Source organism: Rousettus aegyptiacus, unplaced genomic scaffold (genome assembly GCF_014176215.1).
Source record: "Rousettus aegyptiacus isolate mRouAeg1 unplaced genomic scaffold, mRouAeg1.p scaffold_m13_p_4, whole genome shotgun sequence".
In the NCBI taxonomy this organism is placed as follows: domain Eukaryota; kingdom Metazoa; phylum Chordata; class Mammalia; order Chiroptera; family Pteropodidae; genus Rousettus; species Rousettus aegyptiacus.
Window position 1 is genome coordinate 116,112,546 of NW_023416307.1, and position 26,617 is coordinate 116,139,162.

A 26,617-nucleotide genomic window follows, 5' to 3' on the forward strand; every position below is an offset into this window, starting at 1 on the left:
CCGCTCCTTCCCCTCGCGCCATTACAGTGCTCTAGCCCCGCCCCTTCTAGCCACGCCCTTCACCGCGCTCCGCCCTCCCGCGGACCCGCCGAAGATGAGCTCAGAGGCGGGGCCAAGGCTGTCGCGCTATGATGACGTCTATCACCGGCGCGGGCGGGTGACGCGACCGGGCCCGTTGTCTGTGTGTGGGGCGACGGGCCCCGGGGGCGTCGGGGGCTCCCAGCGAGGGCGGCGGTGGGTCGGGAGGGCCTGGACATGGCGTTGAGGGGCCGCCCCGCGGGAAGATGAATAAGGGCTGGCTGGAGCTGGAGAGTGACCCTGGTGAGGAAGGAGCCGGGGCCGGGGGCTGGGGAGGCCGGGTGGGCCCGGGACGCGCCTACCTGACTACCACCCGCTCCTCTTGTCGCCCCACCAGGCCTCTTCACCCTCCTGGTAGAAGATTTCGGTAAGAGCCTCTCCTAGCCACCGGACTCGGGCTGTGGGGACCCACTCTTGCGTCCTGCACGGCCAGGGGCTGCCCTTCCCAACTTCTTTACTTCCCTGATCGCAGGTGTCAAAGGGGTGCAAGTGGAGGAGATCTATGACCTTCAGAGCAAGTGCCAAGGGTGAGTGGCTTCGCAGCAGGACCGTCCTTTGTACCTCAGGGGCTAGGGAAGGGCCTGGGGAAGGATGCCCCTCAAAAGGTGTAATATCAGGAACCTCAAGTTGTAAAGTCTCATTTAAGGAAGCATCGCTCGTCGTTGAGTGCCCTCCTGATCCAGCTGATATTTTTTTTCTCCCAATCTTCTTTCAGCACTTCCCTTTACGTAGTAGCAACTCCCCCCACCCCCCATACAAATCCTAACCTTCCTTTGGAGTACAGTTTAGCTGCCTTTTCTAGTCTTGAAGCAGGAAGCCAGCCCTTTCTCTACATCCAGGTCACACAATGCTTTCTGTGCAGTTGTAATGTAATTACTGTTCTAATGTGCTTGTGTGTGCCAGTGCCTTTAACCTCCACCGAAGGTTCTTGTATTGATTAGTTGGTGTGTGGCCCCTCTTGGGTCTTATTTTGGTGGTCCTGCAGAATAGAGGTGTGGAGGAACTGCTGCAGTGACTGAATCAAGAAGTCTGCTTTTATTTCTCAGGAAAGAAGGAGCTGATAGAGGTGTTCATTTCTTTCCTTGGCTGCATTGGAGCCCAGGCCTTTGGGTTTACAAATGAGAATTGGTGTTTGTAAATTCCTCATCAGAGTTTTTGTTCTTTCTCACCTCCTGTCCTGGGCCATTGGTTCCAGCTTTTTTTCTGTTATCCCAGAACCGTAGACTTCATAAGGACAGTGGATAGACTCCTGGAGCACCACAGCCAGAAGCTGATGCTTGACTGCCTGCGGCAGGCTTCCAGGGTGTGAGGCTCAGGGCCACTTTGGGCAGTGTTGAGAAGAAACTGGGGGAGAGGTGGGATTAGGGGAAGGACATCTGAGTGGTAACAGTGCAAAGGAATAGGAGGAGAAAGAAAGGGGATGCTAATTGCCTTCCCCCACTTGGCTGGTCTAGCTCTGCCCCTTATTTTCCTCAGCCCCGTGTATGGATTCATTTTCCTGTTCAAATGGATCGAAGAGCGCCGGTCTCGTCGCAAGGTTTCTACTTTGGTGGATGATACGTCTGTGATTGATGACGATATTGTGAATAATATGTTCTTTGCCCACCAGGTCTGCCGGGCTCTGTGTTCTGTCTGGAGGGTGGGATGCTTCCACTTTCTTTGCTTGGGAAGTGTAAGTGGGGGAAGGCAGGAGGAGGAGATAGGCAGATACTAAGGGTGATGGTTATAGAAGTCCCTTGGCAGAAGGAACTGAACTCTTTATTAAACAAGGCAATATCTTCAGAGCAGTTTGGGATCTTGAGTCTACTCTTCATGTCCCCAGACATCTGATGGGTATTTAGTTGAATGAACAAATATTGGGCAAAGATGAGGGTTGTCCACATATTACTATCCCTCTCTGGGTTCCCATTCTTGGTAAATATGGGCTCCGATTGAGGGATGCTGTATATGGGTGACTGTTCTTGGTTTCACAGCTGATCCCCAACTCTTGTGCCACTCATGCCTTGCTGAGCGTGCTCCTGAACTGCAGTAATGTGGACCTGGGGCCCACCCTGAGTCGCATGAAAGACTTCACCAAAGGCTTCAGCCCTGAGGTAGGCCACAGCGCCTTAATCCTGGCTCACAGCTGGCTGGGCAGATCTGACTTCCAGGGCCACTGGTGATGCCACCATGTGACATTTGGAACTTTGAGGCTTTCTTCCTTTTTAAATAATGATTTAAATTACCTTTGATCCTTACACAAATTAATTGTGTAAGGCAATTGGTTTTAGGCCCAATTGTCAGGAAAGGAGATAAACCTAGGGAGGGAGGGAACATTCCTTAAATGACACCATTTTAGGACTATTTTTGTCAGCACTTTATCAAGCCATGTTGCTCCCCAGTCAATGTCCACTGATTACTGTGCAAGGATATTAGAGCCCATATTTTTGGGGCTCCAAAGTTCTCTTCTGCCCTCAGGAGAGTCCACCAATGCTTCTTCAAGTTCCTGGAATGCCTCTGGGCCTGCTTTCCTGAACTTTGTTTTCCACCCAGAGGATCCTGAGAAGTTGTTCTCATGGCCTTATTTTCTTCCTTCTAGAGCAAAGGATATGCGATTGGCAATGCCCCGGAGTTGGCCAAGGCACATAATAGCCATGCCAGGTGTGTGGGAGCTGTGGGAGCTGATGGTGGTGGGATTGAGGAAGGACTGTCCCATTCCGGGCCCTGACTGTGTCCTTCCCCAGACCTGAGCCACGCCACCTCCCTGAGAAGCAGAATGGCCTTAGTGCAGTGCGGACCATGGAGGCATTCCACTTTGTCAGCTATGTACCTATCACAGGCCGACTTTTTGAGCTGGATGGACTCAAGGTCTACCCCATTGACCATGGTAGGCACTCCGATCTGGGGGCCCATTGGGTTTCTCTGCTTACTTACTAGGAAGCTAGAGTCCAGGGTCCTCAGGTGCTTGGGACTTAGTGGTAGGGAGTAGGTGTTGAGGACATCTGGCTCTGGCATTGCATTGCTTGACTAGCCCCTGACTCCCTGGCTCAACTGCTTTTCATCCTTTCTCCTGCTCTTGCCCAAACTCCGGGCTTCCAACCTGCTGACTCCTCATCTTGGTCTTCCCTAGGGCCCTGGGGGGAGGATGAAGAGTGGACAGACAAGGCCCGGCGGGTCATCATGGAGCGTATTGGCCTCGCAACTGCAGGGTAAGTGTCCTGTGCTTGCTCTTTCCTTAAAGCTTTGTTTCCACTGGGATAGACAGGAAAAGGAACCAAGGCAGTGAGGTCAGATGACTTGTGCACGGCCACATGGTGAATATGGCAAGATCGGACTTAGGTCTTGGGTTCCCAACTCATTACCCTATTTTCTGGCAAGGCTGCCTGTGGCCTGCTTTAGGATAGGCTCCGGAGGGGCAGGCAGGCCTTGGTGGAACCCTGGGCGATGCAGGTGTGTTGGCTCATTTCCTGCCAGGCCATTGAAAGGTACCATCTCAGGTGCCTTGCATGCATGGCCAGCTGCTGCCTGTTGGAGTGGAGCCTGTACCTATGGCTGATGGTGGGGCTGGAGTGGGAGCTGCTCTCATAGCTGTAGCTGTGACTGCAGGGAGCCCTACCATGACATCCGCTTCAACCTGATGGCGGTGGTGCCTGACCGCAGGATCAAGTACGAAGCAAGGCTGCATGTGCTGAAGGTGAACCGTCAGACAGTACTGGAGGCCCTGCAGCAGGTGGGTACCCTCCATCCTGTTCCCTGCCTGGCCATCCCCTTCTCACTGGGACATTTGTCTCTGATTCCCAAACCATTCTGTTGTGGATATGGGCTTCAACTAACCACTCCCCTCCTTTGCACCCATTGAAAGGTGGGCCTTGGGGTGAGTAGGGAAAGTAGTTTTTAAAAAGAGGTTTGAGTTTGGCTGTTTTGTTGGTGTGGGTAGAGCCAAGACTCTTAGCTGTCCAAGGTAGAGGCTGGGGCTGCCTTCACTACTCTGAGCCTTGGATTCTGTTTTCAGCTGATCAGGGTAACGCAACCAGAGCTGATTCAAACCCACAAATCTCAAGAGTCGCAGCTGCCTGAGGAGTCCAAACCAGCCAGTGGCAAGTCCCCCCTGGTTCTGGAGGCAGGCAGGGCCCCAGCAGCCTCTGAGAGCACCCACACAGGTATTGGGGGATCTTAGGGCCTCTCATGGGCCTCAGAGCCCCCTCCATCCTCCCCAGCTTGACCTGGGTGACCCAAGTAGAGCAAGTCTTTTTCTATGGCAGCATTTGGGCAGTGGTTCAGAAGCTTCTATGGGAGGTATGAAGGCCAGTGCCTGCCTGCCCTCTCCCACTGGAACATGGAGGGAAAGCAGTTTTTCCCTAGGGAAAGGCACCTGTAAAGGGCTGCTATTACTACAGGCACACAGGCCCCTGAGCCTTCTCTATAATTTATATTCCCTTTCTGGTTTCCTTAGAAGCTTTTTTCTTTCTGCCTCCCTCTCTTTTTCTACCTTGTCCTTCTATGTCTCTGTGGACACATGACTTAGAGTTTACTGACTTCCATTTCACCAGCTGGCTCAGCTATTCTCTGGAAAGCAAGGGGAGGAGTGCTGTGTCACAGGACTGGGAAGATAGTGGGCTGGGGACAGCTTTTCTTGAGGATCTGGCTGAAGGTCCTGTCTGTGCTCCTTCACCACTCAGATGGTGTGGAGGAAGTGGCTGGTTCATGCCCACAAGCCCTGACGCACAGCCCTCCTAGCAAACCCAAGCTGGTGGTGAAGCCTCCAGGAAGCAGCCTCAACGGGGTTCCCCCAAATCCCACTCCCATTGTCCAGCGACTGCCGGCTTTTCTGGATAATCACAACTATGCCAAGTCCCCCATGCAGGTGAGCTGGGAGTGCCCCTGCAGAATTCCATTTAGGATTCTCTGGAGAGGTTGCCATAGGCAGTTTCCTTGGGTGGTTCCTAGATGTTCATCATCTACCTGGGTTTGGTTCATCTGATACTCAGAAGCCCCCACAATGGCAGGGGCTTCAGGAGGCAAAGAGAGCTTCTCTCATCTTAAATCCAGCCTCACAGCTATGGGGCTGAACATTTAGATCACATTCGTTGGGTACAGCTCTTTGGGTAGAGTTCTGTTCACAAAATGCTTCAGGGCACTCTTTGTCTCAGAAGCCCTGCATAGGCAGGTAGTATGGGTGGGCAGCAGCTTCCCCAGGAGCCAAGAGTGGGCTCTAGAGCACCTGAAGAGATTCAGGGACTCAATCTGGAGAGCCATGTTGGTTTTCTCTCTGGTTATGAGTGCTGTGCCAAGCCTGGGCTTACTGATCCCTGCTTATGGCTGCCTTGGGTCTCTGCCCCAGGAGGAGGAAGACTTGGCAGCAGGTGTGGGCCGCAGCCGAGTTCCAGTCCGCCCACCCCAGCAGTACTCAGACGACGAGGATGACTATGAAGATGACGAAGAGGATGACGTGCAGAACACTAACTCTGCCATCAGGTCAGCCCCAGCTCTGTAAGGCTGGAAATGCTGAATACTGCATACCCTATCTTGAATATTCCAGCCCATGTCTTAGAATGCCCCTCAGCAGATAGACAGTGCTGAGCACCTGCTGAGTGTAGGGCCCTGGGGGAAGCTGGCATGGAGGGGCTGACTTCAGGTCCCAAGAAATTTTTGGAGTGCTGGGGGCTATGGCTGAGCATATTTAACCAGACATCAAGACATGTCCCGTTGGGAGGTGGACTTTTGGCTAGGCCTTGAAGAATTGGATGAGGCAGGGGTAGCTTTGCTGGAAGACATGATATTGGCAAAAGGCTAGCAGCTGGAGGCGTCCTTTGGGGACACCTGGCTGCAACTGTCAGAGGTTAGGGTGCCAGGCTTGATGTGTCCGGGTCAGGCTACTGGACTGATTATGAGGAGCTGCAGGGTCACTCGCTGTATGCCAGGATGTATTCAGACAATTCTGGGCATTGCTGGGTATGTGGTCACCTGGCCCATTTCCTTGGCTCACCTCTCCCTGTGCCCCACAGGTATAAGCGAAAGGGGCCAGGGAAGACAGGGCCATTGAGTGGCTCTGGGGATGGACAGCTGTCGGTACTGCAGCCCAATACTATCAACGTCTTGGCTGAGAAACTCAAAGAGTCCCAGAAAGACCTCTCGATTCCCCTGTCCATCAAGACCAGCAGCGGGGCTGGGAGTCCAGCTGTGGCAGTGCCCACACATTCGCAGCCCTCGCCCACCCCCAGCAATGAGAGCACAGACACAGCCTCCGAGATTGGCAGCGCTTTCAACTCACCACTGCGCTCACCCATCCGCTCAGCCAACCCAACGCGGCCCTCCAGCCCTGTCACCTCCCACATCTCCAAGGTGCTTTTTGGAGAGGATGACAGCCTGCTGCGTGTTGACTGTATACGCTACAATCGTGCTGTACGTGACCTGGGTCCTGTCATCAGCACAGGCCTGCTACACCTGGCTGAGGATGGTGTGTTGAGTCCCTTGGCACTGATAGGTGGGTCTTGGGCTGGCCCACTGGCCATTTGGTGTACCAAGGAAGGAGGAGGGAGGGAGGTGACCAAGTGACCAGTGTCCTGCACTCTGATGGGTCTTCTCATGCCTTTTTTTCCCAGAGAGCGGGAAGGGTTCTTCACCCTCCATCAGACCGAGCCAAGGCAGCCATGTGTCTGGCAGCTCAGAGGAGAAGGAGGTGCTGGAAGCTGTAGATGGCAAAGAGAAGGCTGGGCTGGTCAGGCCTGGTGAGCCCTTGAGTGGGGAGAAGTACTCACCCAAGGTGAGCCCTTGTGATTTTCTCTTCTAATCCTGGCAGAAGGAAGGACCTGGGGCACTGCTGCCCAGGGCTGAGTTCTTGATTGGAAGTTTGGTGTCAAGGTTAGTGGCTGAAGCTAGGCATCAGTAAGGCTGCCTATGTTGCGTAGTGGCAGGGGTCTTGGCCAGCTCCAGGTAATCTGGCTGCTTTCCTTGCCTCTTGCTGCTTGGTAGTGTGACTTTGTTGCTGGCCAGCCCCTACTTATGGGTGCAATGCTGGGTTTTGGCAGGAGCTCCTGGCACTGCTGAAGTGCGTGGAGGCTGAAATTGCAAACTATGAGGCCTGCCTTAAGGAAGAGGTAGAGAAGAGGAAGAAATTCAAGGTGGGTCATCTTTCCTGCTGGCTGGTCCTCTGCCCCTATCTTTCAAGAAATGCAACCTCCCGAGGTCAGCTGGTGGCAGCTCTGAGGAGATGGGCTACAGTACCTTCATCTTTTTCTCCCGCAGATTGATGACCAGAGAAGAACCCATAACTATGATGAGTTCATCTGCACCTTCATCTCCATGTTGGCTCAGGAAGGTGAGGGAATTCACTATTGCGTCTTACCTGGCATGACTTGCTGTGGGCCATGGCCCTCAGGTCTCCCCTCTGTCAGGCCTCTACTGAGGCTTGAGCAGACTATGGGGCTCAAGAAGGGTTGTGAGAACCTTAGCTCCTGGCTTGTTGAGCAGGTGGCTGCTGATCATCCAGTCATCTGCTCAAGGGCCTCTACCTTTCCACAGGCATGCTGGCTAACCTGGTAGAACAGAACATTTCAGTGAGGCGGCGGCAAGGGGTCAGTATTGGCCGGCTCCACAAGCAGCGGAAGCCTGACCGGCGGAAACGCTCACGCCCCTACAAGGCCAAGCGCCAGTGAGGACTGTTGGCCCTGACTCTATAGCCCGCTCTTGCCATGTGGCCCACACCAGGGCCCCTTTCCTGCTCTACTACCCCCTTCCCAGTATTACTGAATAGTTCCACCCAGAGAGCCCAGACCCTGGGAATGGGAGCCAGGCCAAGACTTCCTGCATTGTGCCTCTGGGCCTGGTAGGGCCGGTCAGCCCCATAGTGCTCAGGAAGCAGCAGGTGGAGCTGGGGCACAGTGAGATGTTGCAGCTTCCTCCACAGCTGGCTGTGGAGCTGTAGGACCTTGCCTTTCTGCCTGGGCAGCAGAATATATATTTTGCCTACAAAGATATCTATTTTTCTGGGCTTTGGCCCATCTTGCCACCACTGTGTTGACGTAGCCAGTTTCCTGATTTTGGCTTCTAATAGCTGTCATCTTGGTGGGGCCTGGGTGGGCACTGGCCTCCTATGCTGGCCCCAGCTGCCGGTTGTTTCTAGTTTTGAGGAAGTCAGGTCTGCTCTTCGTTCCTCCTGGGAGACCTCCAAACTCAGGGACCCAGCTGCTGGACTGGGTTGGGAGTGGAGTGTCCCATTGGGGGTGGGGTGAGCAGCCTGCTGGGGTCCCATGGCCTGAGAAAGAGGAGCGTTTAAGCTGTTTGGTGGCTTGTAACTCCCTCATTCCAGTTGGGTTTGTCAAGTCTACTCTGTGGCAAGGCTCTGAGGCTCTTTGCCTTCAGTGTTGTGGCCCTGTTAATGGGTCTGCCTTGAGCTTCTGGACTCTATCCCTGGAGCCTGGGGCTCAGAGGAGCCTCTGCTCAGCCCCTCAGTATTACTATATCTCCCTCCTAGGGGTAGCAGAGACAGGGATGCTTGCAGGAAACTGGCACCACTCAGCTTTTCCTGCCATGCCAGCTTCCATAGCCTCTGCAAGGCATTCAGGGTCAGGGATAGGGCCAAGATAACCAGTTGGAGCCCCCATGTTTCCAGAGGGCCTAATGCCAAAGGGTAATGGGCCAAGCACTGTCTCTGGAGCTTGGGCCCTAAACAGTCCTTTGGCCTCTGCCAGATGGCTTTGAAGGTAATCCAAGCAGGCCCCTTATCTGTACATAGTGGTCACGGGGGAGGGAAAGCAGAGAAGCGGGGTGGGAGACAGCTGACAGGCATGGCAGTTGCCTCTCTGTGCTGAACACAGCCTGACCCCTTGAGCCCCTGTAAATATTGGATCAACGAATGAATAAAACTGAAAAATTGAACCTTTGTGTGGTTACTGGCCTGAGGTTTGTAGTCTAGGCTGATAGGAGTGAGGACCTTAACCACACCTGGGCACAAGGCCCTGTGACCAGAGAGGTGAGAAATATGCATTCTTGGGCATCCAGACTTCTGGGGCAGAGATTAGTCCTGAATGATGTGCATTCCCTGGAGGGGCTCTCACACCTTGTAGGGAGGGATCACCTTTCTCCTTGTTACACTTGAACTGGTCCAGTATGTCAAAGCTGCCACCTCTGACACTTCCTCCTGTTAGCCACATTCTTTTAAGGCTGCTGCAGTCTCTTATGCCCACGTTCCCTGGCAGTGAGTTCTGCAGAAGGTCTAATGTAAGCAGGTAAGGCTCAACTGGACTGCTTAGAAAACTAAACTTTAATGGCCCCCACCCTTCGGTATAAATTTAGTAGTCCAGGGCACAGATGAGGGCCACACCTCGCTTTATCCAGTGTCGCTGGGGCTGGTTGGAGGGGATCTCCACAGCAATGACGTAGTTGGTGGAGTGGCCAGTGGTTGATAGTGTTCCTAGAGCAGGTAACAAGTGAGGTTTAAGTTGTCTGCCAAAACTAGAGCAGGGACAGGGTAAAGGAAATGGATTTGGTAGACTGATTTTGGGACAAGGAGGAGGCCCTGACCAAAGAGGAAGCCTGCCTGGTGAATGGGTCTGGCCATTGTTCAGGCCTGCCCAGGGTTAATGCACTGACTGAGGACAGATGGCAATGGGAGAGTTGATGGCACTGTTCATTTCCTCTTGAACCTAGCATAGGTCTATCCCCTTTCTCTAGGCCTCAGTTGCCCACGCTGAACCTCCATTGTCAGGCTGGCGCTCCCAGGACCCAAGGTGGGTCTGCTGAGGGAGGCAAGAAGATAGTGAGGTCAGGGGCTACTTTTATGGATTGAGCTGCCGCCAGGCTCTGCCTTTGCCCCTTTGGTCTCAACACTGCTCACTGAGCCCTGTCAGCGATCTTGTTCCGCTAACCTGAGTCACACTAACTGGCCTGGGCTGGCCCAGTCTTGGGCCCCCACCTATTGTATAGGTTCCCTGCCCTGGGTCCTGTACCAGCACGGGTCAGCGTCTTGTAGATGGGACATAGATAGAAGGCCTGGTTCTGGATCTTGCGGTTGGGCATCGGCAGGAGCCAGATAACGGCCATCTCTGTGTATAGCTCCTTGGGCCGAGATTCGGCCAGCTGGAAGGCCGTGGGGTCCCAGCGGGCACCTTCCAGGAACAGTCCATGGATGTAGCACCCCTCTTCAGGCCTTTGCTTGAGCTCTGACACTGACTGGCTCATCACCTGTGGTGGGCACACAGACACACCCACACATATCAACCCCCAGAATCTGGATTAGGATTTGGATCCAGAAGTACAGACTCCCTCCTGAGAGTTCTGCCTGCCTGCCCATCACTCACCTTCCATTTTTGCTGGTAGCCTGCAGTCTGCATCCTGCCCCCATGAATTTCTCTAGGGCTCATGGTCTCTTCTGGCCTGGCTCTCCTTGCCCACCCACAACCCCCACTCAGGGATCTTCCAACTCTGTCAGCCATCTGTGGCCTCAGGTTCCTCCTATCTGGGCTGTACCCTAGCCTGTCACCTGACCTGGCCATGGCTGTGTCCAGACCTTAAAATCGAAGGAGATGGTGTCGATGGAGATAACAGACTTGCGTGCAAAATTCTGCAGCGTGCCTGTCAGGAAAGCCTGGGGGAAGAAGAAGCCACTGATCCAGAAGACAGCCGGGATGCCCCCTTGGATCCAGGTCTGTAGGAAGTCTAGGCGCTGCAGCAGATCCATGACCCATGAGGATAGTGGCTTGAGCGATGGGTAGGCCTTGGCATTCCAGAGCTTAGGCACAGTGTTGTTGTATAAGCTAGTAGCCATCAACTCCAGCTGCGAGGACATCACCACCAGCCCCTTGAGCGCCTTGAGTAGGTCTCGCAGCGTCTGTGTGATCACCTGCAGCAGCCGGTTGTACCTATGGGCCAGTAGCAAGGAGGTAGACAGTAGGCCAGGGCCATGTGGCAGTATCTATAGTCCCCTCAGCTGCAGGCCATAGACCAAAAAAAAAAAAAACAACAACAACAAAACAAAAAAAATAACAATGGCTAAACAGAGGCTAAGACCATAGAGCTGCTCGGACATATTGGGTATCAATCCCTGCTCTGGCCCTTAGCAAATGTGTGACCCTAGACTGTTCATGTAACCTGTTTGGGCCTTGGTTTGCTCATCTGTAAAATGGGAACAATAAAAATGTGGCTGAGTTAGAGGATAGAGTTATAGCATTTGTCATAGCACCTGGCCCATAGTTGCTCTTGCTGTCATTTCTCTACAGCCCATTGGTCCACTGACTCAGGGCTGGTAGTGGTAGGGGGATTACCGAATGACCTCCTGTACTAGCACCGTGTTCATTGACTCCTCATACAGCACGGGGTACTTGGTCATCACCAACTGCAAGTTGGTGGGCTCAGGCACCTGGAGTAGAATGTTCTGGGCCACATCCTGTACTACCTGTAAGAACAAAGGGATAATGGGGGTCAGAGCTGTCCCCACCCCCTCCCAACCCTTGCAGGATTTCACATGAACAGAGTTCCTTCCCACAAGGGAGCAGGCAGGATGGTGGGTGGGAGAGTGACCCCGCCCAACTTTTGGGTCCCTTTCCCGTGCTGCCACTACCTCCTCCCGGCCCTGGCCGCCCACAGAGGACGATTTGGGTTGCAGCTGTATGATGGCACCGAGCAGGGCATAAGTCTCATTCTGGGCGAAGGTGATGTTGGCATTATCATGCAGGCCAAAGATCTCAGGCATGTCGTTGAGTGGGAGGCTCTTGATGTAGGAGAGGTAGCCCTGAGGAGTAGGAGGGTGCAACTGAAGCCCCTGCCTGTGGGCAGCCCTCTAATTGAGCACTTCCCGCACTCATCACCCTGGTTGTAACCCTATTGTTCTTGGAACTCCTCTGAGATGTTCTGTGAGTGGCCTCTGCCTCCTTGTCACTGCCATCCAACTCCCTGCTACTTCATTTGGCTGCTCAAACCCGTCACACTCCCACCTTTACACTGATGACTCACACTCTGGAATGCCTGACCCATCTCCTGACTGCTCCCCACACATCTTAGCTGAAGAAGCATTTCCTCAGGGAGCCCTCCATGACTGTGGGCTAGGTCAGGTTGCCCCTGCCTCACAGAGTGATTGCACTCAGGCAATGTGGCTGCCCTTGTGAGATGGATTAATCAATGAGAAGGAGCTACTGGAGGGCCGGGGCCACGTCTTCTCTCACCTAGCACTCAGGTGTTCACAGCACCCCAGAACCCAGAGTGTGCTTACATTCAAGTCATAGGTGGGTTGAATCTGGTGGTAGATGCCTGAAGTACTATAGCTGTGCTCAGGTATGAGCACCTCAGGGTTGTAGAAGTCCTCCAGGATATTCATGACACAGCGGCGATCCCAGTCGTCAGTGACACGGCCCCCATAGTTGATCTCCCCTGCTGTGTACTTGAGGACCTATGGGGTGGGTGGGTGAGGGCCCACACAAACGCCCAGCCTCCTGCCCCCAGGCTGCCCCTAGCCTACCTTGTAGGGGATGTCATCATACTCATCCAGGAACATCTTGAGCTGGCTGATGCAGATGCGCAGGTCCCCATCCGTGAACTCATAGGGGATGTTGAAGCCCAGGGCCCCAAACTTTCGGCGCTCCAGTGCATTCCCGTGGAACAGGCACAGAGAGAGCAGCAGGGATTTGAACTCTGTCACCTACAAGAGGTGGAGGGCAGCAGACTAGAGGGGTGAGGACAGGGTAGGGTAGGGCGGGGTACTGTCAAGTGTGCCTTACCTTGTGACAGGAGTTGAAAAAGTCATCACTGAGGCTGCTATAGGATTTGAGCAGGTTGGCCTTGACCCCACGTGGTGGCTCAATGGTCATCTTGGAGCCATTCTGCAGGATGGACACTGGGAACTTGTTGCTGGGAAGGCTAGTGAGCCATAGGCGGAAGTCCCGGTGTACCTGATGACCACATTCCATGTGAACATCGAGATCCACACCTGGTGGCCTCCCCAACACCAGGCTCCCTCCAACTCAGGGACCCTGGGCCACACTCAGCCTGACTTCACCCTTGGATGGGCCAGGCCAGGCTACACAGACAACAGGTTAAGAACATAAGCTTTGGTAAGTCCCAAGGTCACTGTTTTGTGCTTGAGCAAATCACATTACCACTGGTAACAGTAACTTGGAGGAAGATTAATGTAATTGATACATGTTTCACATGTCAGTTCCCTAGTGCAGGCTAGGCTGAGTACTTTGTGGGACCATCTCATTCAGCCTCACAGTCTTGGGTGGACACGTTAGGACTCCCTTCAGCAGAGGAGGTTGGGGCACCTTGTCAGGATTGATGTGCTCGATGAGGCGCTCTAGGGCTGGCATCCAGCTCGGGGCCAGGTGGCAGTTCTGGAAGAAGACCCACTTGCCCCTCTCTATGGAGCTGCGCATCATGGCTTCTGCTCGAGGGCCCTGTTGGGGCAGAAGTGCTCAGTGGCTAGGACCAGTTGGCCAGGCCCCCCATCACCCTCCCTGCCCCACCCTTACCTGGCCCTGGCCCAGGGAGATGGCAGAGAGCTTCTTGGAGAACTTCATCTCTTCGGCAAACTTGTACAGGTCGGCAGCAGGGTCAGTGCCAGGAGACAGCACAAAGATGAGGGGCGTGGTGGAGTTGGAGTCTTTGAATACTGCTGACAGGTTGGCTGTCTACAGGGCAGGGAGAGATTCTAAGGCCACCTGGGGCTAAGGAGGCACAGGGACCAGGGCAATGGAGGGCAATCTTGGGGCCTCCTAAAGAGGTCCCAGGGTAGCTTCCTGCAGGGTCTGGAACTCCCAGAGCCTTTGGAGTGGTGGGGCTAGGAGTCCTAGCCTGATCAAGGCTGCAAAAGTGTCTGTCCAGGTGCAGCCAGGCCCGTGGAACCCAAGGTGAGGATTAGCCCAGGGCACTGGCTGGTAGCACTTGCCTGGGGCTCAATGAAGCGTGGTTCCAGGTTGGCAGCCACAAAGTCTTGCATGGCGTTAGTAACCTTGTCCCCACGCAGACAGCGCAGGACCAGCAGCTTCTGGAACTGGTCCAGGTACTGGTCCCAGATGCCAGGTAAGGGTTCCCTATAACAGTTCCCATGTCTCCCTGAAAGCTGACCAATGGGAGGCACTGGCCACAGGGAATCTATTAGCTAGATGACAGAGGAGAGTGGGGTCGCTGGGGGCATGGAAGAGATGTGGCCATAACTGCAGAGCAACCCTGAGTGGCCCCACAAAGAAGACTCCTGTGTCTGAGGTCTCACCCCTTTGATATTCCCACCCTGCCATGCCCTGGGGCCCAACTCACCGGTGGGGCTCGAGGCTGTCAAAGATGGCCCGGAATTCTGAGAGGTGTTCCACAAAGTCAGCAGCAAAGGAGGAGAAGGCTGACAGGTTCGAGAGTGCCAGGATGTCTCGCCAGGCCCGGTCTGACAGCCAGTCTGCTGCAGGGTTCTCAGTCATGACCTGGATGGAGCCCCCGGATAGGAGGTAGCGCCACTCACTCTGGCAGGGGACAGAGGGAGGCTAGTGCCGGGCCCTGTGTGACTGTGAGTCCACCCAGCACACAGTGAGGGCTTGAGCAGTGGTGGCTGTCACTCTCACTACCTTGGCAGAGCTTTCCAGCACACTGCAAAATACCTGGGGCTCAAGAGAGCATAAGCTGGGAGGCTCAGGCCAGCCTCCGTGCTCATAAGCAAACCCAAGGCTCTAAGAAAGCCTGCACTCACAGGACTGTTTGGACCACAATTAACCCAGGGTCTCCTGGCTGTTTTTAAGCAAGGGACTGTGTTTCCTGAGGCCTCTGCCCCTTTGCTCTTACTGTACCTTAATGCCTGGACTTCCCTTTCCTTTCACCTTGTTCTCTCTGCAACAGGGCCTCTCCTCAGGCAGTCTTTCCTGGACTGCCAGACCCGTCCATCCCACCCCCCGCCCCGCCCCGCTCAGCTGCCCTTCTACTCATGCACTTGGTTGATCTTGTTCTCGTTCATCATGATGCGGGCACATAGTAGGAAGGCGAACATAAGCTTGTGCTTCTCAAAGAGGCTGCGGCAGACATTGCTGTAGAGGTTGTAGGTCAGGTAGCGGTTGATGTTGGCAATGCGCTTCTTCAGGTTGTCTGCAGGGCAGAGTGGTGATGGCAGCACATCGGGAGAGGAAAGGGAAGCAAGAGTCTTGGGTTCAGCTCAGCCCTGCCAGTCTCCCCTGCAGCTACAGGGCAGTCTGGGCCTCCTGTTGGTGTTTTGGGGTTCCCAGTAAAAGGGCTCTGAGGAGGGTAGGTAGGGGTGTGTGTATGTTCTTATTGGGGTGTGTCTGATATGAGAGCATGTGCAAGTGACTATGGGTGTGAGTTTATGTATGTGCCCACTGTAGAAATGTGTTCACACGTGTCCCGACTGTGCCAGGGCGGGAGCCTGGCATTTGTGTTGATGTGTGCATGTGTGCCAGGGCTACCTGCCCGCTCTGAGTTGGCGATGCCTGAGAGGAAGATGTTGAGGAACCACTCGAGGGAGTACTGGTACATGGGGTCCACGTTGGCCAGGTCAGACACACAGAAGAAGAGGATCTGGGTACGGACAGCCACGGGTATGTACTCCATGCGTGTGAGATCGATGTCCTTCTCTGTCTGCTCTGCAATCCTGACCTTGGCCTGGAGGTGCAGTAGGGGAGTGGTGGTTAGGCCCAGGTAGGCTGGCAGAGCAGCAGGCAGAGTGAGTGGGAACAGGGGTCAGGCCTAGCGCAGGTAGGGAGAGGCAGGCAGGGTGGGCAGGCAGTTGTCAACCTGGATCTCTGCAGCCTTCATCTTGGAAGCTTCCAGCACCTTGATGAGTTCCATGTCATCTACAGGGTTGCCCTCAGAGGAGCTGAGCCGGTACAGGATCTGGTCTTCAATGTCCTTCAGCTCCTGGCGCATCTTGGCATTACTGATAATCAGCTGGTTCTTGGCTTCTTCCAGGTCAGGCCGCTCTTCAGCCACTACCTGGCCCAACAGCTGGTCCTCTAGGCCACTGCCCAGGACAGGGAACACCATGTCTGTAATACCTGGTGGGCCCCAGAGGGCCATCCTTGAGCCTGCCCACCTATTTATCTGTGCTCCTGGGGTTCCAAGAGCACAGAGACCCTGCTGGTATCAGCCTAGGAGGCCTAGCCCATCTCAGGCTTCAGGGATAATGCGGAGCCTGCCTTCAAAGTGACCAGTTCTCAGTGAGAACTCGGGTGGCAACCTGGGTCCCAGTAGGGGCAGGCAGTTGGGTATATAAGCTGCTGAGGTCTCTGAAAAACTCCCTTTCAGTAGGGAGCTGTGGGTAATTGGGAGGGACGAGCCTTAAGGAGGAGACAGGGACATTCCCTGCTCTGCGAAGAGGTTTACAGTGGCCACTGGCACGAAGGCTTCCCATGGAGCAGGACCGTGGGGTTTGTGGGTTGATGAGGCCCATGTGGGTGGCCAGTGAAAGCCATAGTGCCTGGGCTCATGGCAGCAAGGACAGGAAACAGGGCTTGAATTCAGGGACCCAGACTGTGCCCAACTTAGGGCTCTATGGGTGAGTGCACAGGCAGAAGGGCATCTGGACAAGGTAGGGCTAGTGTTCTTCAGGGAGGCTGAGGGGTGGGTCTTGACCAAGGATAAGGATGATTGGGTGTGGGGTTTTCTAGGTAGAAACGGTGCAAGTAAGGGAAACTGGAAAAGGGGCCGGAAAGGCTGGAATGACAAAGTGACCAGAACAATGCTGGCAGTGTCTCTGAGTCGGGAAAGACCCACTGAGTCCTGGCTTTAGGGTAGGAGAGGGGCAGCTGGGCAGGCTGAACTGATGCTCAGGAGGCTGGGGGCTGGGAGCTTACCTGGGCGACAGGGTGAAGTTGATGAGGGTGAGTTTGGTGGCAATCTCAGGTGTGTAGTGTGGGTTGGGCAGCTTGGTGGTGATGTACATCCTAAAGTCCTCATGGTAGGGGATCACTGTGTCCCCTAGTTTCAGCACTGTGTTCCCCTGCTGCTTATATGTCTGTGGCGGGTGGGATGGGCAAGCACTGTGACCTGGGCTTCACCAGTGTGGCAGGGGAGGGAGGCTGCTCTCTCCCCCGCCCAGGCTGACAGTCTACTCCCAACCCCCTCCCTACCACCCATGGCTGCAGGCTCACCTGCTTAAGCAGCACAGGCTCCAAGGCTGGGTCTAGCTCCTCGCCCACATTCTCTAGAAGACAGGGCTTTCCAAAGCGGATGGCATTCTCCATGCTGCGCAGGAAGTCACGGTCACTCAGCTTGAACACATCCAGCCCATTGTCCTTCTCCTGTGGGGATAGGGGGCAGGTAGGGGCTGTGGGGACTGACAGCCACCCTGAGGCTCAGCTAATCCCTGCTAAGCCTGGCTGGGTGGGGTGGTGGCATCTGGCAGGTGGGCTCACCATGTTCTTGATCCATTTGTTGGCCTGACCCTGAGGGTCAATGAAGTGGGTCCAGCGCTGGGAGAACTGGTTGATGACCCCATTTTCCACTGACAATGTGTCATTGGGGAGGCCAGCAATCTGTGGGGCACCAGGCACCATACTGAGTTGGGGATCTCACATAAACAGGGTCAGCTGGGACATCAGCTACTTTTAATCTCATGCTTTGACTATGTCTGTCCTCTACTTATTGGTGAGGAGTAGATGACGGTGTGCTCCTAAGTTGGTCGGCTCCCAAACCCTCCTTCACTGGTCTTTCTGTCCTCTTGCCTACTGAGTCCTCGCTCAGACCATCTATCTCCACAGAGCCTGCAGCCCACTGGCCTAGGCTCACCTTTGACCTCTGCCTACAGCCTCTTGGTTCTCTCCCTGTGCCAACTCCACTTGCCCTTCACAGTCTGGCCCAGACATGACTTTTAGTGAACCTTTCTTAACCCTCACTCAGGACACTGCTCCTCCAGCCTCACCCCCAACTCTTCAAGCCACTCCTTGAACTGCCTTCCCACAGTTAGCTGGCAACTTAGCCACATTCCACTCAGCTTTCTCCTCTCCTACCCACCACCCTCTTGCTGGGCCCAGGTGGGTTCAGGGGAGGCATCTCTAAGTAGATTCAGGAAAGAGGGTGGGAGAGAGGCAGGAGGCTCCTGGCCTAACTCAAACCATGGCCCAGCCCAGTCACTCCAGCCCCCCTCAGCAGGCACCTGCCAGGAGCGGATCTTCACAGGGTTCCCCAACGTCCCGATTAGCGTGGGCTCCGAGGTGTGTGGGACATGGTGGGTCTTGAGCTGCTTGACCCAATGGTTGTAGAGGACTGTGCGGTACTGGCCCTGAGGAGATGCCAGACTCGGGTCCATCCCACCACAATACCTGCAACACCCTCCCACCTCCCCCTGCACCCCGGAACTTGGTAGTTGTACACAGAGGTCGGATCTCAGATGTGGAGCTAGGTTCTTTTATTCTAGTCTCACTTGGCCTCCATAAACCTCAGCCCCTCATCTGTGAAACAGGTGTAATAACAATGCCACTTGTCAGGGCATCTGTGGTGATTAAATGACATACACACTGCAAGCCCAGAAGTGCACGCTCGATTTCCCACTGGAAGGCCAGCCCTGCCAGGGTGAGTTTTCTGGCTGTTTCATGCACTGCCATATCTCCAATGCCTGGAACAGCCAGCCCCTGGCTCAGACGGGGCACCTGTTGAATGAGTGAGTGAGGGAAGAGCTGCCCTGCAGGCTGCCCCTTAGAGAGGTGAGGCCTCAAGGCAGGGCCTCTTTGGGAGGGAAGGCTGTCCCAGGTAGGGATGGGGGTTTCTTACTGTGAAGGGGCCCAGGTAGGCCACAAAGCCGGCAGCCACCAGCACGTTGCCAGAAATGTTGTCAAGCATGTGCTCCAGGTTCTCCACTGTCTCCTGCCAGCGCACCTTCTCATCCGACAGACCATTAATGAGCTGCAGAGGCAGCCCCATGGGGTGAACTCTGGGAGGCTCAGCCGGGGCCAGGGTGTCCCTCCCCGGCACAGCCCCCAGGCTGCTGGGGAGGACTTGCAGACAGCTACCCCAGGATCCAACCACCACCCAGACACTTCTAGCCCAGTCTGTGGCAGGCCATACCCTCCCCTGAAGGGTGTGCACACCTTGTCAGCTCGGCTCAGCCTCTGCTCACACTGCTCGCACTTCAGCTCCAACTCCTCCTTCTTGGCGATGCATTCTCGGTACCTGGCTTGCATTGTGGCAATGCCATCCTCCACCTCCTGCAGGCGCTGCTTTGCCTCCTCCAAGATCTTCTGTGTCACCTCCAGGTCGTCCTGGGCCTCCCGCAGAGCTTGCTGCAGAGAGAGGGATCAGGGCTAGCTGGTCGAGTGCCCTAGAGAGACCTCTCCCCACTTCCCTGCCTCCCAGCTATACCCAGTCCTTACCCGCTTGGGTTCTACAGCTTTGGCCACGAAGTGGTATTTGTGCATGGCGCGCACCCACTGGCAGATGGAGGTGCAAGCCTTGGACACTTTGGCAATGGCAGCAGGCTGGAACTCTTCATTGTCGATGTATGGCTGGATGGCTTTGATCACTGCTTCCCCAATGTTGTCCTGGACACGGGAACCATGGGCCTCAGGGGGCTGCTTCCCAGGGAGGACAGGGTAGTGGTGCCCAACCAGATTCATGTTCAAGGGCAATAATCTCTACTCCGAGAACTCACCACTTCCTGGGGCTCTTGCCCCACCCTGGGAGAGTCCAACCTGTAGTTCAGGATTGGCCCAAGAATCTGCATTGCTTATGAACTCCCAGAGCTCAGAGCTTGGGACCAGGGGAGCCTGAGCATCAGCCGTGAGCACTCCTGATTTGGGCTTAAATAGGCCTGTGGGGCCTCTGGTTTCCAGTGCCCTGATGGAAAAGGAGGTGGAGGGATGGGGAAACCCACAGGGGGTCCAACTGCATTCCAGATGGTGAAGGTCTAGGCAAGCCATGGGGTTGCAAGGAGGAAAAGGCATGAGACTATCTAAGCTGCAGAGCCTTGAAGTAACTTTGGGTGACATCCTATGGGCACAGGAAACAGCTCGGGGCATGATTTCCTCAGTATCCATCTGTTGGTCAGTCTGTCTGTCACCCCAACCAGTTGGAGGGTCCCTCTGGGCCAGGATCTGGTTCCTGTCAGCTCTATAGCCACAGGGCTGTGCGTATTGCAGGCAGAGGGAGACAGGACAGAGACCCCAGCACTGTGGTGGGGCAGGGTCCTCTCCCCACTTCCCTTTACTTACTGGCTGCCCAGGTACCTGGCATGCTCACTTTGTCAAATTTGAAGAGGCTCTCAAGGAAGCGGCCAGGGTCCTGCAGCAGCCCCTTGCCAGGCTCCCAGTAATCATCCACCTTGGAGCCAGGCCTCTCTCCAGGCACCTTCTTGGGCTTAATGCCTTTCATGATGCACACAGCCTCTATGACCAGCTTCACACCAGGAGGGGGGCGCTGCATGGCACGCACCTGTGGGCCAGGCCAAGAGTGGAGAAGGAGGAAATCCATCGCTGGGTTGGTATTCCTTGGGTAGGGGCAGCTGCCAGACAGGGTGGGCCCCACTAACCAAGTCTACTACCACAAAGGGCATGCCTGAAGACCCGCGAGGTTGGCCTCAGCTTATGACTCCTACTGCTCTCCCATGTACCTAGGCCTGGCCACCAAGTCCTGGAAGCTCACCTCTCAGGGCCCAAAGCCCTCCCTATGTTCCTGCCTGGGCACTGGGGCTGGTACAGGAGGTAAGGGCTGTCCTCACCTCTCAGCACATGACCCCGAAGGGATGTGTAGAGGGGACCTGGGGGCTAGGACCCAAGAGGCGCCGGGAAGAAATGCCAAGGGGAGCTCTGGGAACCACTTGGCCACTAACCTCAGTCACATCATTCTTGTTGAGGTTGCGCAAGCTGGCCAGGGCTGCATCCAGGGCAGGTAGTGCCTCATCCAGATCCTTCTGGGCATCGTCAGCAATAGCTTGTGCCTTCCTGGCCTTCTCATTGGCCTTGATCTCCTCTGCCTGCACTGATTTCCGGGTCTCCTCAGCAATGACCGTGTCCACCTGGGGACCAGAGGCAGGGAGGCCTCAGCTGGTGGCCAGTGTCAGGAACAGGTGTGCCCTCCTTCCCTTTTTTCTCTTTGCCTCTCCCCAAGTGGATGGAAGTGAGAGTTGAGATGTCCCATTCTCCAAGGGCCTCTCGGCTGTGACAGACCATGGAGATCCAGAATGCCAGGAGTCCCTTCCAATCCTGAGTGTTCACTGTGGGCCTGGCATGGGGCCTGGCTTTATATGCTTGAGCATAACTGCCCTATGGCACAGGGCCCTCTAAGCCCATAGGGTACCTCCATGCAAGACAGAAAAAGGCATTCCTCTGGCAAGTCACTGTCTTTCTATCTCCTGGAAAAAGTTTCAATACACTGACTTTGTAGAGCAAGACACAACTGCTTCAGTCAAAAAGTAGTCATAATGACTATGCAAATCTTCGATGTCTGCTGGTGAGGGTAGGGGTGTGGGTGTGGGTGTGGGTGGGGCTGCTTGGAGGAGCCCAGAGAGAGACTAGGCAGTCTATGTTGTGATTATTGGGGTTTGGATTTGTCTGTCCTGCTCTTTACCATATCCCCTGCCCAGTGCAGTGCCTGGCATAGAACAGGCTCTGATCAAGCATTTGTTAAATAAACAAATGATTACCTAATGAGGAAATAACACACAGAGGCTAAGTAACCTGTAGAGGTCAGGCAGCTAGTGACCTTGTGATGGCTTGGAGATGCCAAGCTTCCTCAGAAATACTGACATCAGGGATATGCCCAGGGCATCCCCACCTTGATCTGCTCCATGGTGAGCGTGGTGTCCTTGGCAGCCTCTTCCAGAAGGGGGCGCATAATCTCCAGTTCCTCCTGCATCTTGGCCACGTCCTCAGAAGTGCGCAGCAGCTGAGGGTGTAGGATACAGACAGCTGGGCCTGGAGGGGGCTAGGGAAAGGGGCCGAAGGGCCACCCTCACCCATGAGTGAGAGGCCATGGCCAGCAGTTTCACTGGTCCCCAGGTTGCCCAGTGGACCCCAGAGGATGGGAGCAGTCCCCTGAGAATCTGTCAAGTGGTCTGCTGTGGCCTGGCCCTAGGCTGGCAGCTTTTGGTTTTTTTCCTTGATGTGGGAGGAAGCCACCCATTTAAGCACTGTGGGCTGCTCTAGATCAAAGCTAAGATGGAGTAGGCAGAACCCAGCTGGCTGTTCAGTACAAGCCCTACCCTGGCCCACCTTGTCAAGGCCACTCTTCATGCGGTTCTTGGCGGTTTTCAGCTCCTGTTTTTTCTGCCCCATGAGAATGGAGAAAATATTGAGCAACTCCAGGTAGCTCTTGGGGGTCACATAGTTGTGGCGGGCCAGCTCAGCCAGGTACTCGACACACTTCTTGGCCACCGACTGGTGTATATACACGCAAACCTGAATCTGTGGGATGGAGACCATGGATGGCAGCCTTGTAGAGCCCCCAGCAAAGAGGAAGCACCAGGGTGCCCTCGAAGTCACTGTAGCCTGGTCCTGAGGAGGGAACCATGTGCGGCAACCTTGATGCCCCTCACACTCACTTTATATGATCTCACAACTTCTAGGTCAAGGTCACCTATTCTGCAGATGAAAAACCCACCACCCAGAGATGCGAAGGGGCTTGTTCAGGTTCTATAGCTGTCAAAAGCAGAGCTAGCTTTGAATGTGGACCCAGGTATCTCTCAGCTCTTGGTCCAGTGCCCTTGTCATAGCCCCTATGATCTGCCTCTTTTTGAGAGCCCTAATGTGGGGCTCCCTTGGATGCTGAATCAAAGGGAAGGGAGAACCTAAGGCCACAGCATTGTTAAGGGAAAATGGGGCATTGGCTCACTCTGGCTCCTGGCCCCCAGGTGATCATCACTCTCTCAAGTTGGACTAGTCAAATCTAGACCCCTGCTTTTATGGTCTCTGGGTTGTGGCAAGGCGTTCTTCGAAGAAAGCTGCCATGAAACCCTCAGAGAATAGGATAAACAGTGACTGTGTAACTGTATGCCCAATCTCCCATGTCACTGTGATGACCGTGTAGCATTCCCATTATACAGATGAGAAAACTGAGGCTTAGACAAGTAAAGCTATTTGCCCAGAGGTTTACCATCAGTGGTGGGCCTTGGTGACCCCAAGCCGAAACCTAAACATTTCCCCCTATGGCTTGCTTCTAACCAAGACACCTACCAGTCCTTCAATTACTTCGGAGGTGGCTTCCATTTCTGGGATCTCATTCAGAAATATGGTGGCCACAGATTCCAGGGCCTCTGCTGGCCACTCGTTAAACCAGTCGATGGTACAGCAGTTGACCAAGGAGGGGAACTGCCTCAGGCGAGCTCGGAAGACCTCTCCAATGGGGCTGGAAGGTTGGGAGTCCAGTGAGGCCCTTGAGACCCTGACTTACACACCCAGTAACCCAAGACCCAGGCCCCTTCCAGAGCCCGGTGGCGTGGCGGCCAGGAAGCAGCCACACAGTAGTCAATGGCATGGTGGCTAGGCCCGGGCCACTTCTCTTGATGTTAGGCCCAAGTGCACCCCCACATATCCATGCTGTCCCCAAGCAGCTGTCACGGCTGCTTGTACCTCATACACAGCACCATATGGATGTTGTTGCGCACGCGTCCTGTGTAAGCAGCCATGAGGTTGGCCTTGGTGGGCTGAAGGCCCTGCTCCTGAACATAGGGCCGCATGGTGTTTATAATCTGGTCTTGCTCGTCCAGGGTATAGAGGTTGGGAATGTCGCCTGAGTTCAGGACATTGTTGATATCCTCCAGGAAGGACTCATTCTTGATCTGAGGAAGGATGGGGGTAGAAGAACTGAGGCTTGATGACAGCCCCTGGGGTTTACACTCCACAGCCATGGTCTCACTGGACCTTCACAACAGTCCCACTTTATAGACCATGCCACTAAGTCTCAGAGAAGCCCAGGGTCATATATGTGACCTCACAAGTTGTGGTCTAGGACTTGCACACAAGTCAGCCCCACGGCAGAGACCCTGAACATCACCACTGGGTTGTGGAAGGGTCCTGGGTGGGAGACGTAGCATATTCCTCCTCACTTTCCAGGCCTCTCCATGCCTCGTTACTTACAGGAAACCAGGCCACAGGCAGAAATGGGTCCTTGCCCAACTCATATGGTCAGGGCCTGGCCAATGTCAGAGGGCACTCTCATTTGGCTGACTCCATCCAGGGAGTCCTGGCAGAGGGGCCCTCGCCAGGGTGGGGCACATTCCTGGGCTTCAGTCTTAGCCCAGTCTGACTGCCAGCCACGTTTAAACTCTGCTATATTTGTCTTGAGGCCCCAGCACCACAACCTCCTCTTTTGGAGATATGGGGAGAGGCCTTATATATAGCAAGCTCCAGAGGGAGCTGCCCCTGATAGGAAACCATGAACACAGCACTTTGGGCACAAGTTCTGTGATTCTTGAGGTGGGAAGCTGTTGGCCAGTGAGTGGGGTGCTGCTGTGATCAGCCTTGGTATCAGGGACCTTCTTTACCCTTGGGGTATAGTAACGATCTATGCCCTTAGCTCTAAGAAGCTATATTTGGTCCCACATGACTGACCCGCCCATCTGTAGCCCCTCCTCCTCCTGGGTTCCAGCCATCCCTCCCAAAAAACACCCCACTGACAGTGACCTGGGCATGAAGGACTGACAACCTTCCAGGATGCTATGCTGGATGGGATTGTATCTAGCCCACCATGGACCCTGCCCACTGCCCATGGCACCTGTGTGTCCAAGAACAGGAAAGTGATGGGCAGGTTATGCAGGCCAGCCTTGAACAAGACCTTCTTGACATCATCGCGCCACTCGGTCATGCCATAGTTCTTGGATAGCTCAATCTGGAAGCACTCATACTCAGCCCTGGAGACAGGAGTTGGGAAGAAGCCTGACAGAGCTTGGGGCCAAGTGCTGAGATGCTGGTGGGTGCCTATGCCCCACCCCAGCCATCCAGAATCTTGCTGCAACCCCAGGCAAATTGGCAAACTCTTTGGGCCATGACCTGCTCTCTTTCCTCCAGACCTTTGTTCAAGCTGTTCTCTCAGCCTGAAATACTTTTCTCTTCCATCCTCCCAGATCTGATTCTGGGAGCAGGCCCATGGCTGCCACCTCTAGGAAGCCCTCCTGGATGCCTGCAGCAACATCCCCTCCCCACAGCAGCACAGGGCACTGCTGCTGCCTCTCCTTGGATACAGGTTCTATTCATAGCCCTTCCAGAAGCCCATGGGCTGGGAGAGTGTGGCTTGGGGTAGCCCCAGGTTTCCAGCACGGTAGAAGGGCATAGATGGGACTGATAGCCTGCCACCAGTCAACCCCTGCCCACCGCATCTGGGGGCCCTCACATGTGCGAGGCGAGCCGTGTGAGGGAGCTGCGGCCACTGCCACCCACACCCAGCAGGAGCGCGTTGCCTAGCGCCTGGCGCAGGGTGCGGCTGATACGGCAGATGTGGCTCATGGCGTCCATGAAGAGGACCAGCCTCAGCTTGGCTGTGTTGATCTGGTTGTAGTCCTCCATGTACTCCTGGATCACTTGCATCATCTGGGGGATGATAAAAACTGGGTCTTCTTTCTGTTCTCCTGCACCTGGACTACGCAGAGGAAGTGCACCCCTAGCAGGGCCTGCCCTGCTCCTCTGTGTATGGAAGGGTATTGGGCCTTAAGAAGCCAGATCTGTCTGGATGAGGCCTGACCCACTGGACATCCTGAGGCCTGAAGGTCAGGGTCAGAGCTCTGTCTGCTTCCTCTGGGGCCCACCAGGATCTACTGAACTAGGGCCCTGCTGGGGCCCTACTTTTTCCTGGGAACTAGGAGAGGATATGTGTAGAGAGATACCATCAGAAGGCTCACTCCAGCCACACCACTCTAACGCCACTGACCAAGGCCTCTTCCTGTCTCCCTGGGGTCCTGGCTCAGACTCATGGCCCCAGGGGTCCTGCTGGCCCTCTATGAGTGGGATGAGAGCCGCTGAAACTAGCACAGCATGTTCCTGTTCACAGAGCCTGTCTCAGCTGAACCATGGGCTTGTCCTCAAAGATGGGACAAGTAGGGCCAGCTGCACCTATTTGACAGGTGAGGAAATGGGACTCAGAGAGACAAATGCTAGCCTGAAGTCCTGGAGCTGGCCTTATAACCCAGTGTCCTGACACTCTGGTCATAGCATCTGAACCTGAGTCCCAAGGGTGCAGAGTGAAGACGCCACCACCAGGGGTAGGGCACCAGTTGGGCCCCCTCACCTTTTTCTCGCTGGTGATGAGTTCGTAGGACTTGACATCAGAGCCTGGAGACATGAAGTCCCCGTAAAGGATGGGCTGGAAGGGGCAGACCTCATCGAAGGCCACCTCCCACTCCTCCATGTGGCTTTCTAGGAGCTTGTCAAACCAGCTGCGGTCCTCCTCGTTCACTAGGCGGTCACGGAACACGCGGCAGCTCTCATGGTACCACAGTCGCAGTAGCTGCACCTTGTTCTGCAGACACCCTAGCATCAGTGCTCGCCCTTGGCTCTGGACCCTTAGCCACATCTCAAAGCAGCAGGAGCAGCAGGGTGGAGAGGGGGCACAGCTCTTGGACCCGGGTCTCCCATTGAGACCTGGCAAGGGCTATGCACAGGAGCTGCTCAAAGGTGCATCTGCTGGCCGACTGAAGACCGAGTCCTACAGAGTGCTG

The 26,617-nt window shown here is 55.0% G+C and overlaps 2 protein-coding genes across 11 annotated transcripts in view; one reads left to right on the forward strand and one right to left on the reverse strand.

Annotated features, from left to right (window-relative positions):
* Positions 1 to 134: 134 nt before the first annotated feature.
* On the forward strand, positions 135 to 8,934 carry BAP1 (BRCA1 associated protein 1). 3 transcript variants are annotated; one of them, XM_016121857.2, is made up of 17 exons: positions 135 to 321; positions 416 to 445; positions 551 to 605; positions 1,555 to 1,687; positions 2,052 to 2,171; positions 2,657 to 2,718; positions 2,802 to 2,944; positions 3,188 to 3,266; positions 3,664 to 3,787; positions 4,070 to 4,217; positions 4,737 to 4,921; positions 5,399 to 5,532; positions 6,063 to 6,541; positions 6,660 to 6,820; positions 7,086 to 7,178; positions 7,303 to 7,375; positions 7,579 to 8,934. In XM_016121857.2, exons 1-17 carry the CDS (start codon positions 285 to 287, stop codon positions 7,710 to 7,712), a joined length of 2,190 nt encoding a protein of 729 aa, XP_015977343.2. In that variant the 5' UTR covers positions 135 to 284; the 3' UTR covers positions 7,713 to 8,934. The 3 variants fall into 3 exon arrangements, with proteins under 3 accessions (XP_015977343.2, XP_036074646.1, XP_015977344.2); XM_036218753.1 differs by having other exon boundaries at positions 150 to 321; positions 6,063 to 6,514; XM_016121858.2 differs by having other exon boundaries at positions 150 to 321; positions 3,718 to 3,787.
* A 362-nt stretch (positions 8,935 to 9,296) lies between these two features.
* The window catches only part of DNAH1 (dynein axonemal heavy chain 1), a 71,726-nt gene continuing 54,405 nt past the window's right edge, over positions 9,297 to 26,617 (reverse strand). For 2 of the 8 annotated variants that reach the window (XM_036218747.1, XM_036218751.1), the window contains 31 exons: positions 26,188 to 26,418; positions 25,297 to 25,493; positions 24,682 to 24,817; positions 23,538 to 23,746; positions 23,142 to 23,313; positions 22,182 to 22,373; positions 21,745 to 21,855; positions 20,801 to 20,986; positions 20,212 to 20,403; positions 19,347 to 19,514; positions 19,065 to 19,256; positions 18,748 to 18,879; positions 18,134 to 18,259; positions 17,394 to 17,513; positions 17,130 to 17,279; positions 16,833 to 16,993; positions 15,775 to 16,000; positions 15,447 to 15,642; positions 14,960 to 15,111; positions 14,302 to 14,498; positions 13,934 to 14,078; positions 13,518 to 13,676; positions 13,311 to 13,442; positions 12,768 to 12,938; positions 12,509 to 12,688; positions 12,263 to 12,439; positions 11,615 to 11,785; positions 11,319 to 11,449; positions 10,565 to 10,916; positions 10,005 to 10,239; positions 9,342 to 9,469 (listed from right to left, as the gene is read on the reverse strand). In XM_036218747.1, the coding sequence (XP_036074640.1) occupies positions 9,348 to 9,469; positions 10,005 to 10,239; positions 10,565 to 10,916; positions 11,319 to 11,449; positions 11,615 to 11,785; positions 12,263 to 12,439; positions 12,509 to 12,688; positions 12,768 to 12,938; positions 13,311 to 13,442; positions 13,518 to 13,676; positions 13,934 to 14,078; positions 14,302 to 14,498; positions 14,960 to 15,111; positions 15,447 to 15,642; positions 15,775 to 16,000; positions 16,833 to 16,993; positions 17,130 to 17,279; positions 17,394 to 17,513; positions 18,134 to 18,259; positions 18,748 to 18,879; positions 19,065 to 19,256; positions 19,347 to 19,514; positions 20,212 to 20,403; positions 20,801 to 20,986; positions 21,745 to 21,855; positions 22,182 to 22,373; positions 23,142 to 23,313; positions 23,538 to 23,746; positions 24,682 to 24,817; positions 25,297 to 25,493; positions 26,188 to 26,418 (5,421 nt within the window). In that variant the 3' untranslated portion in view covers positions 9,342 to 9,347. Of the gene's footprint in view, positions 10,240 to 10,564; positions 10,917 to 11,318; positions 11,786 to 12,262; positions 12,440 to 12,508; positions 12,689 to 12,767; positions 12,939 to 13,310; positions 13,443 to 13,517; positions 13,677 to 13,933; positions 14,079 to 14,301; positions 14,499 to 14,959; positions 15,112 to 15,446; positions 15,643 to 15,774; positions 16,001 to 16,832; positions 16,994 to 17,129; positions 17,280 to 17,393; positions 17,514 to 18,133; positions 18,260 to 18,747; positions 18,880 to 19,064; positions 19,257 to 19,346; positions 19,515 to 20,211; positions 20,404 to 20,800; positions 20,987 to 21,744; positions 21,856 to 22,181; positions 22,374 to 23,141; positions 23,314 to 23,537; positions 23,747 to 24,681; positions 24,818 to 25,296; positions 25,494 to 26,187; positions 26,419 to 26,617 lie in introns of those variants that run through there. The other 6 variants (XM_016121851.2, XM_016121850.2, XM_036218750.1 and 3 more) reach the window with 5 other exon arrangements.

What these genes read in the sequence shown, in the direction of transcription:
- BAP1 (XM_016121857.2), top strand. Translation starts at nt 285, where the DNA reads ATGAATAAGGGCTGGCTGGAGCTGGAGAGTGACCCTG. An exon ending in ATATGTTCTTTGCCCACCAG is followed by an intron (nt 1,688 to 2,051) that starts GTCTGCCGGGCT and finishes TTGGTTTCACAG; the next exon opens with CTGATCCCCAACTCTTGTGC. An exon ending in AGAAGAGGAAGAAATTCAAG is followed by an intron (nt 7,179 to 7,302) that starts GTGGGTCATCTT and finishes TTTCTCCCGCAG; the next exon opens with ATTGATGACCAGAGAAGAAC.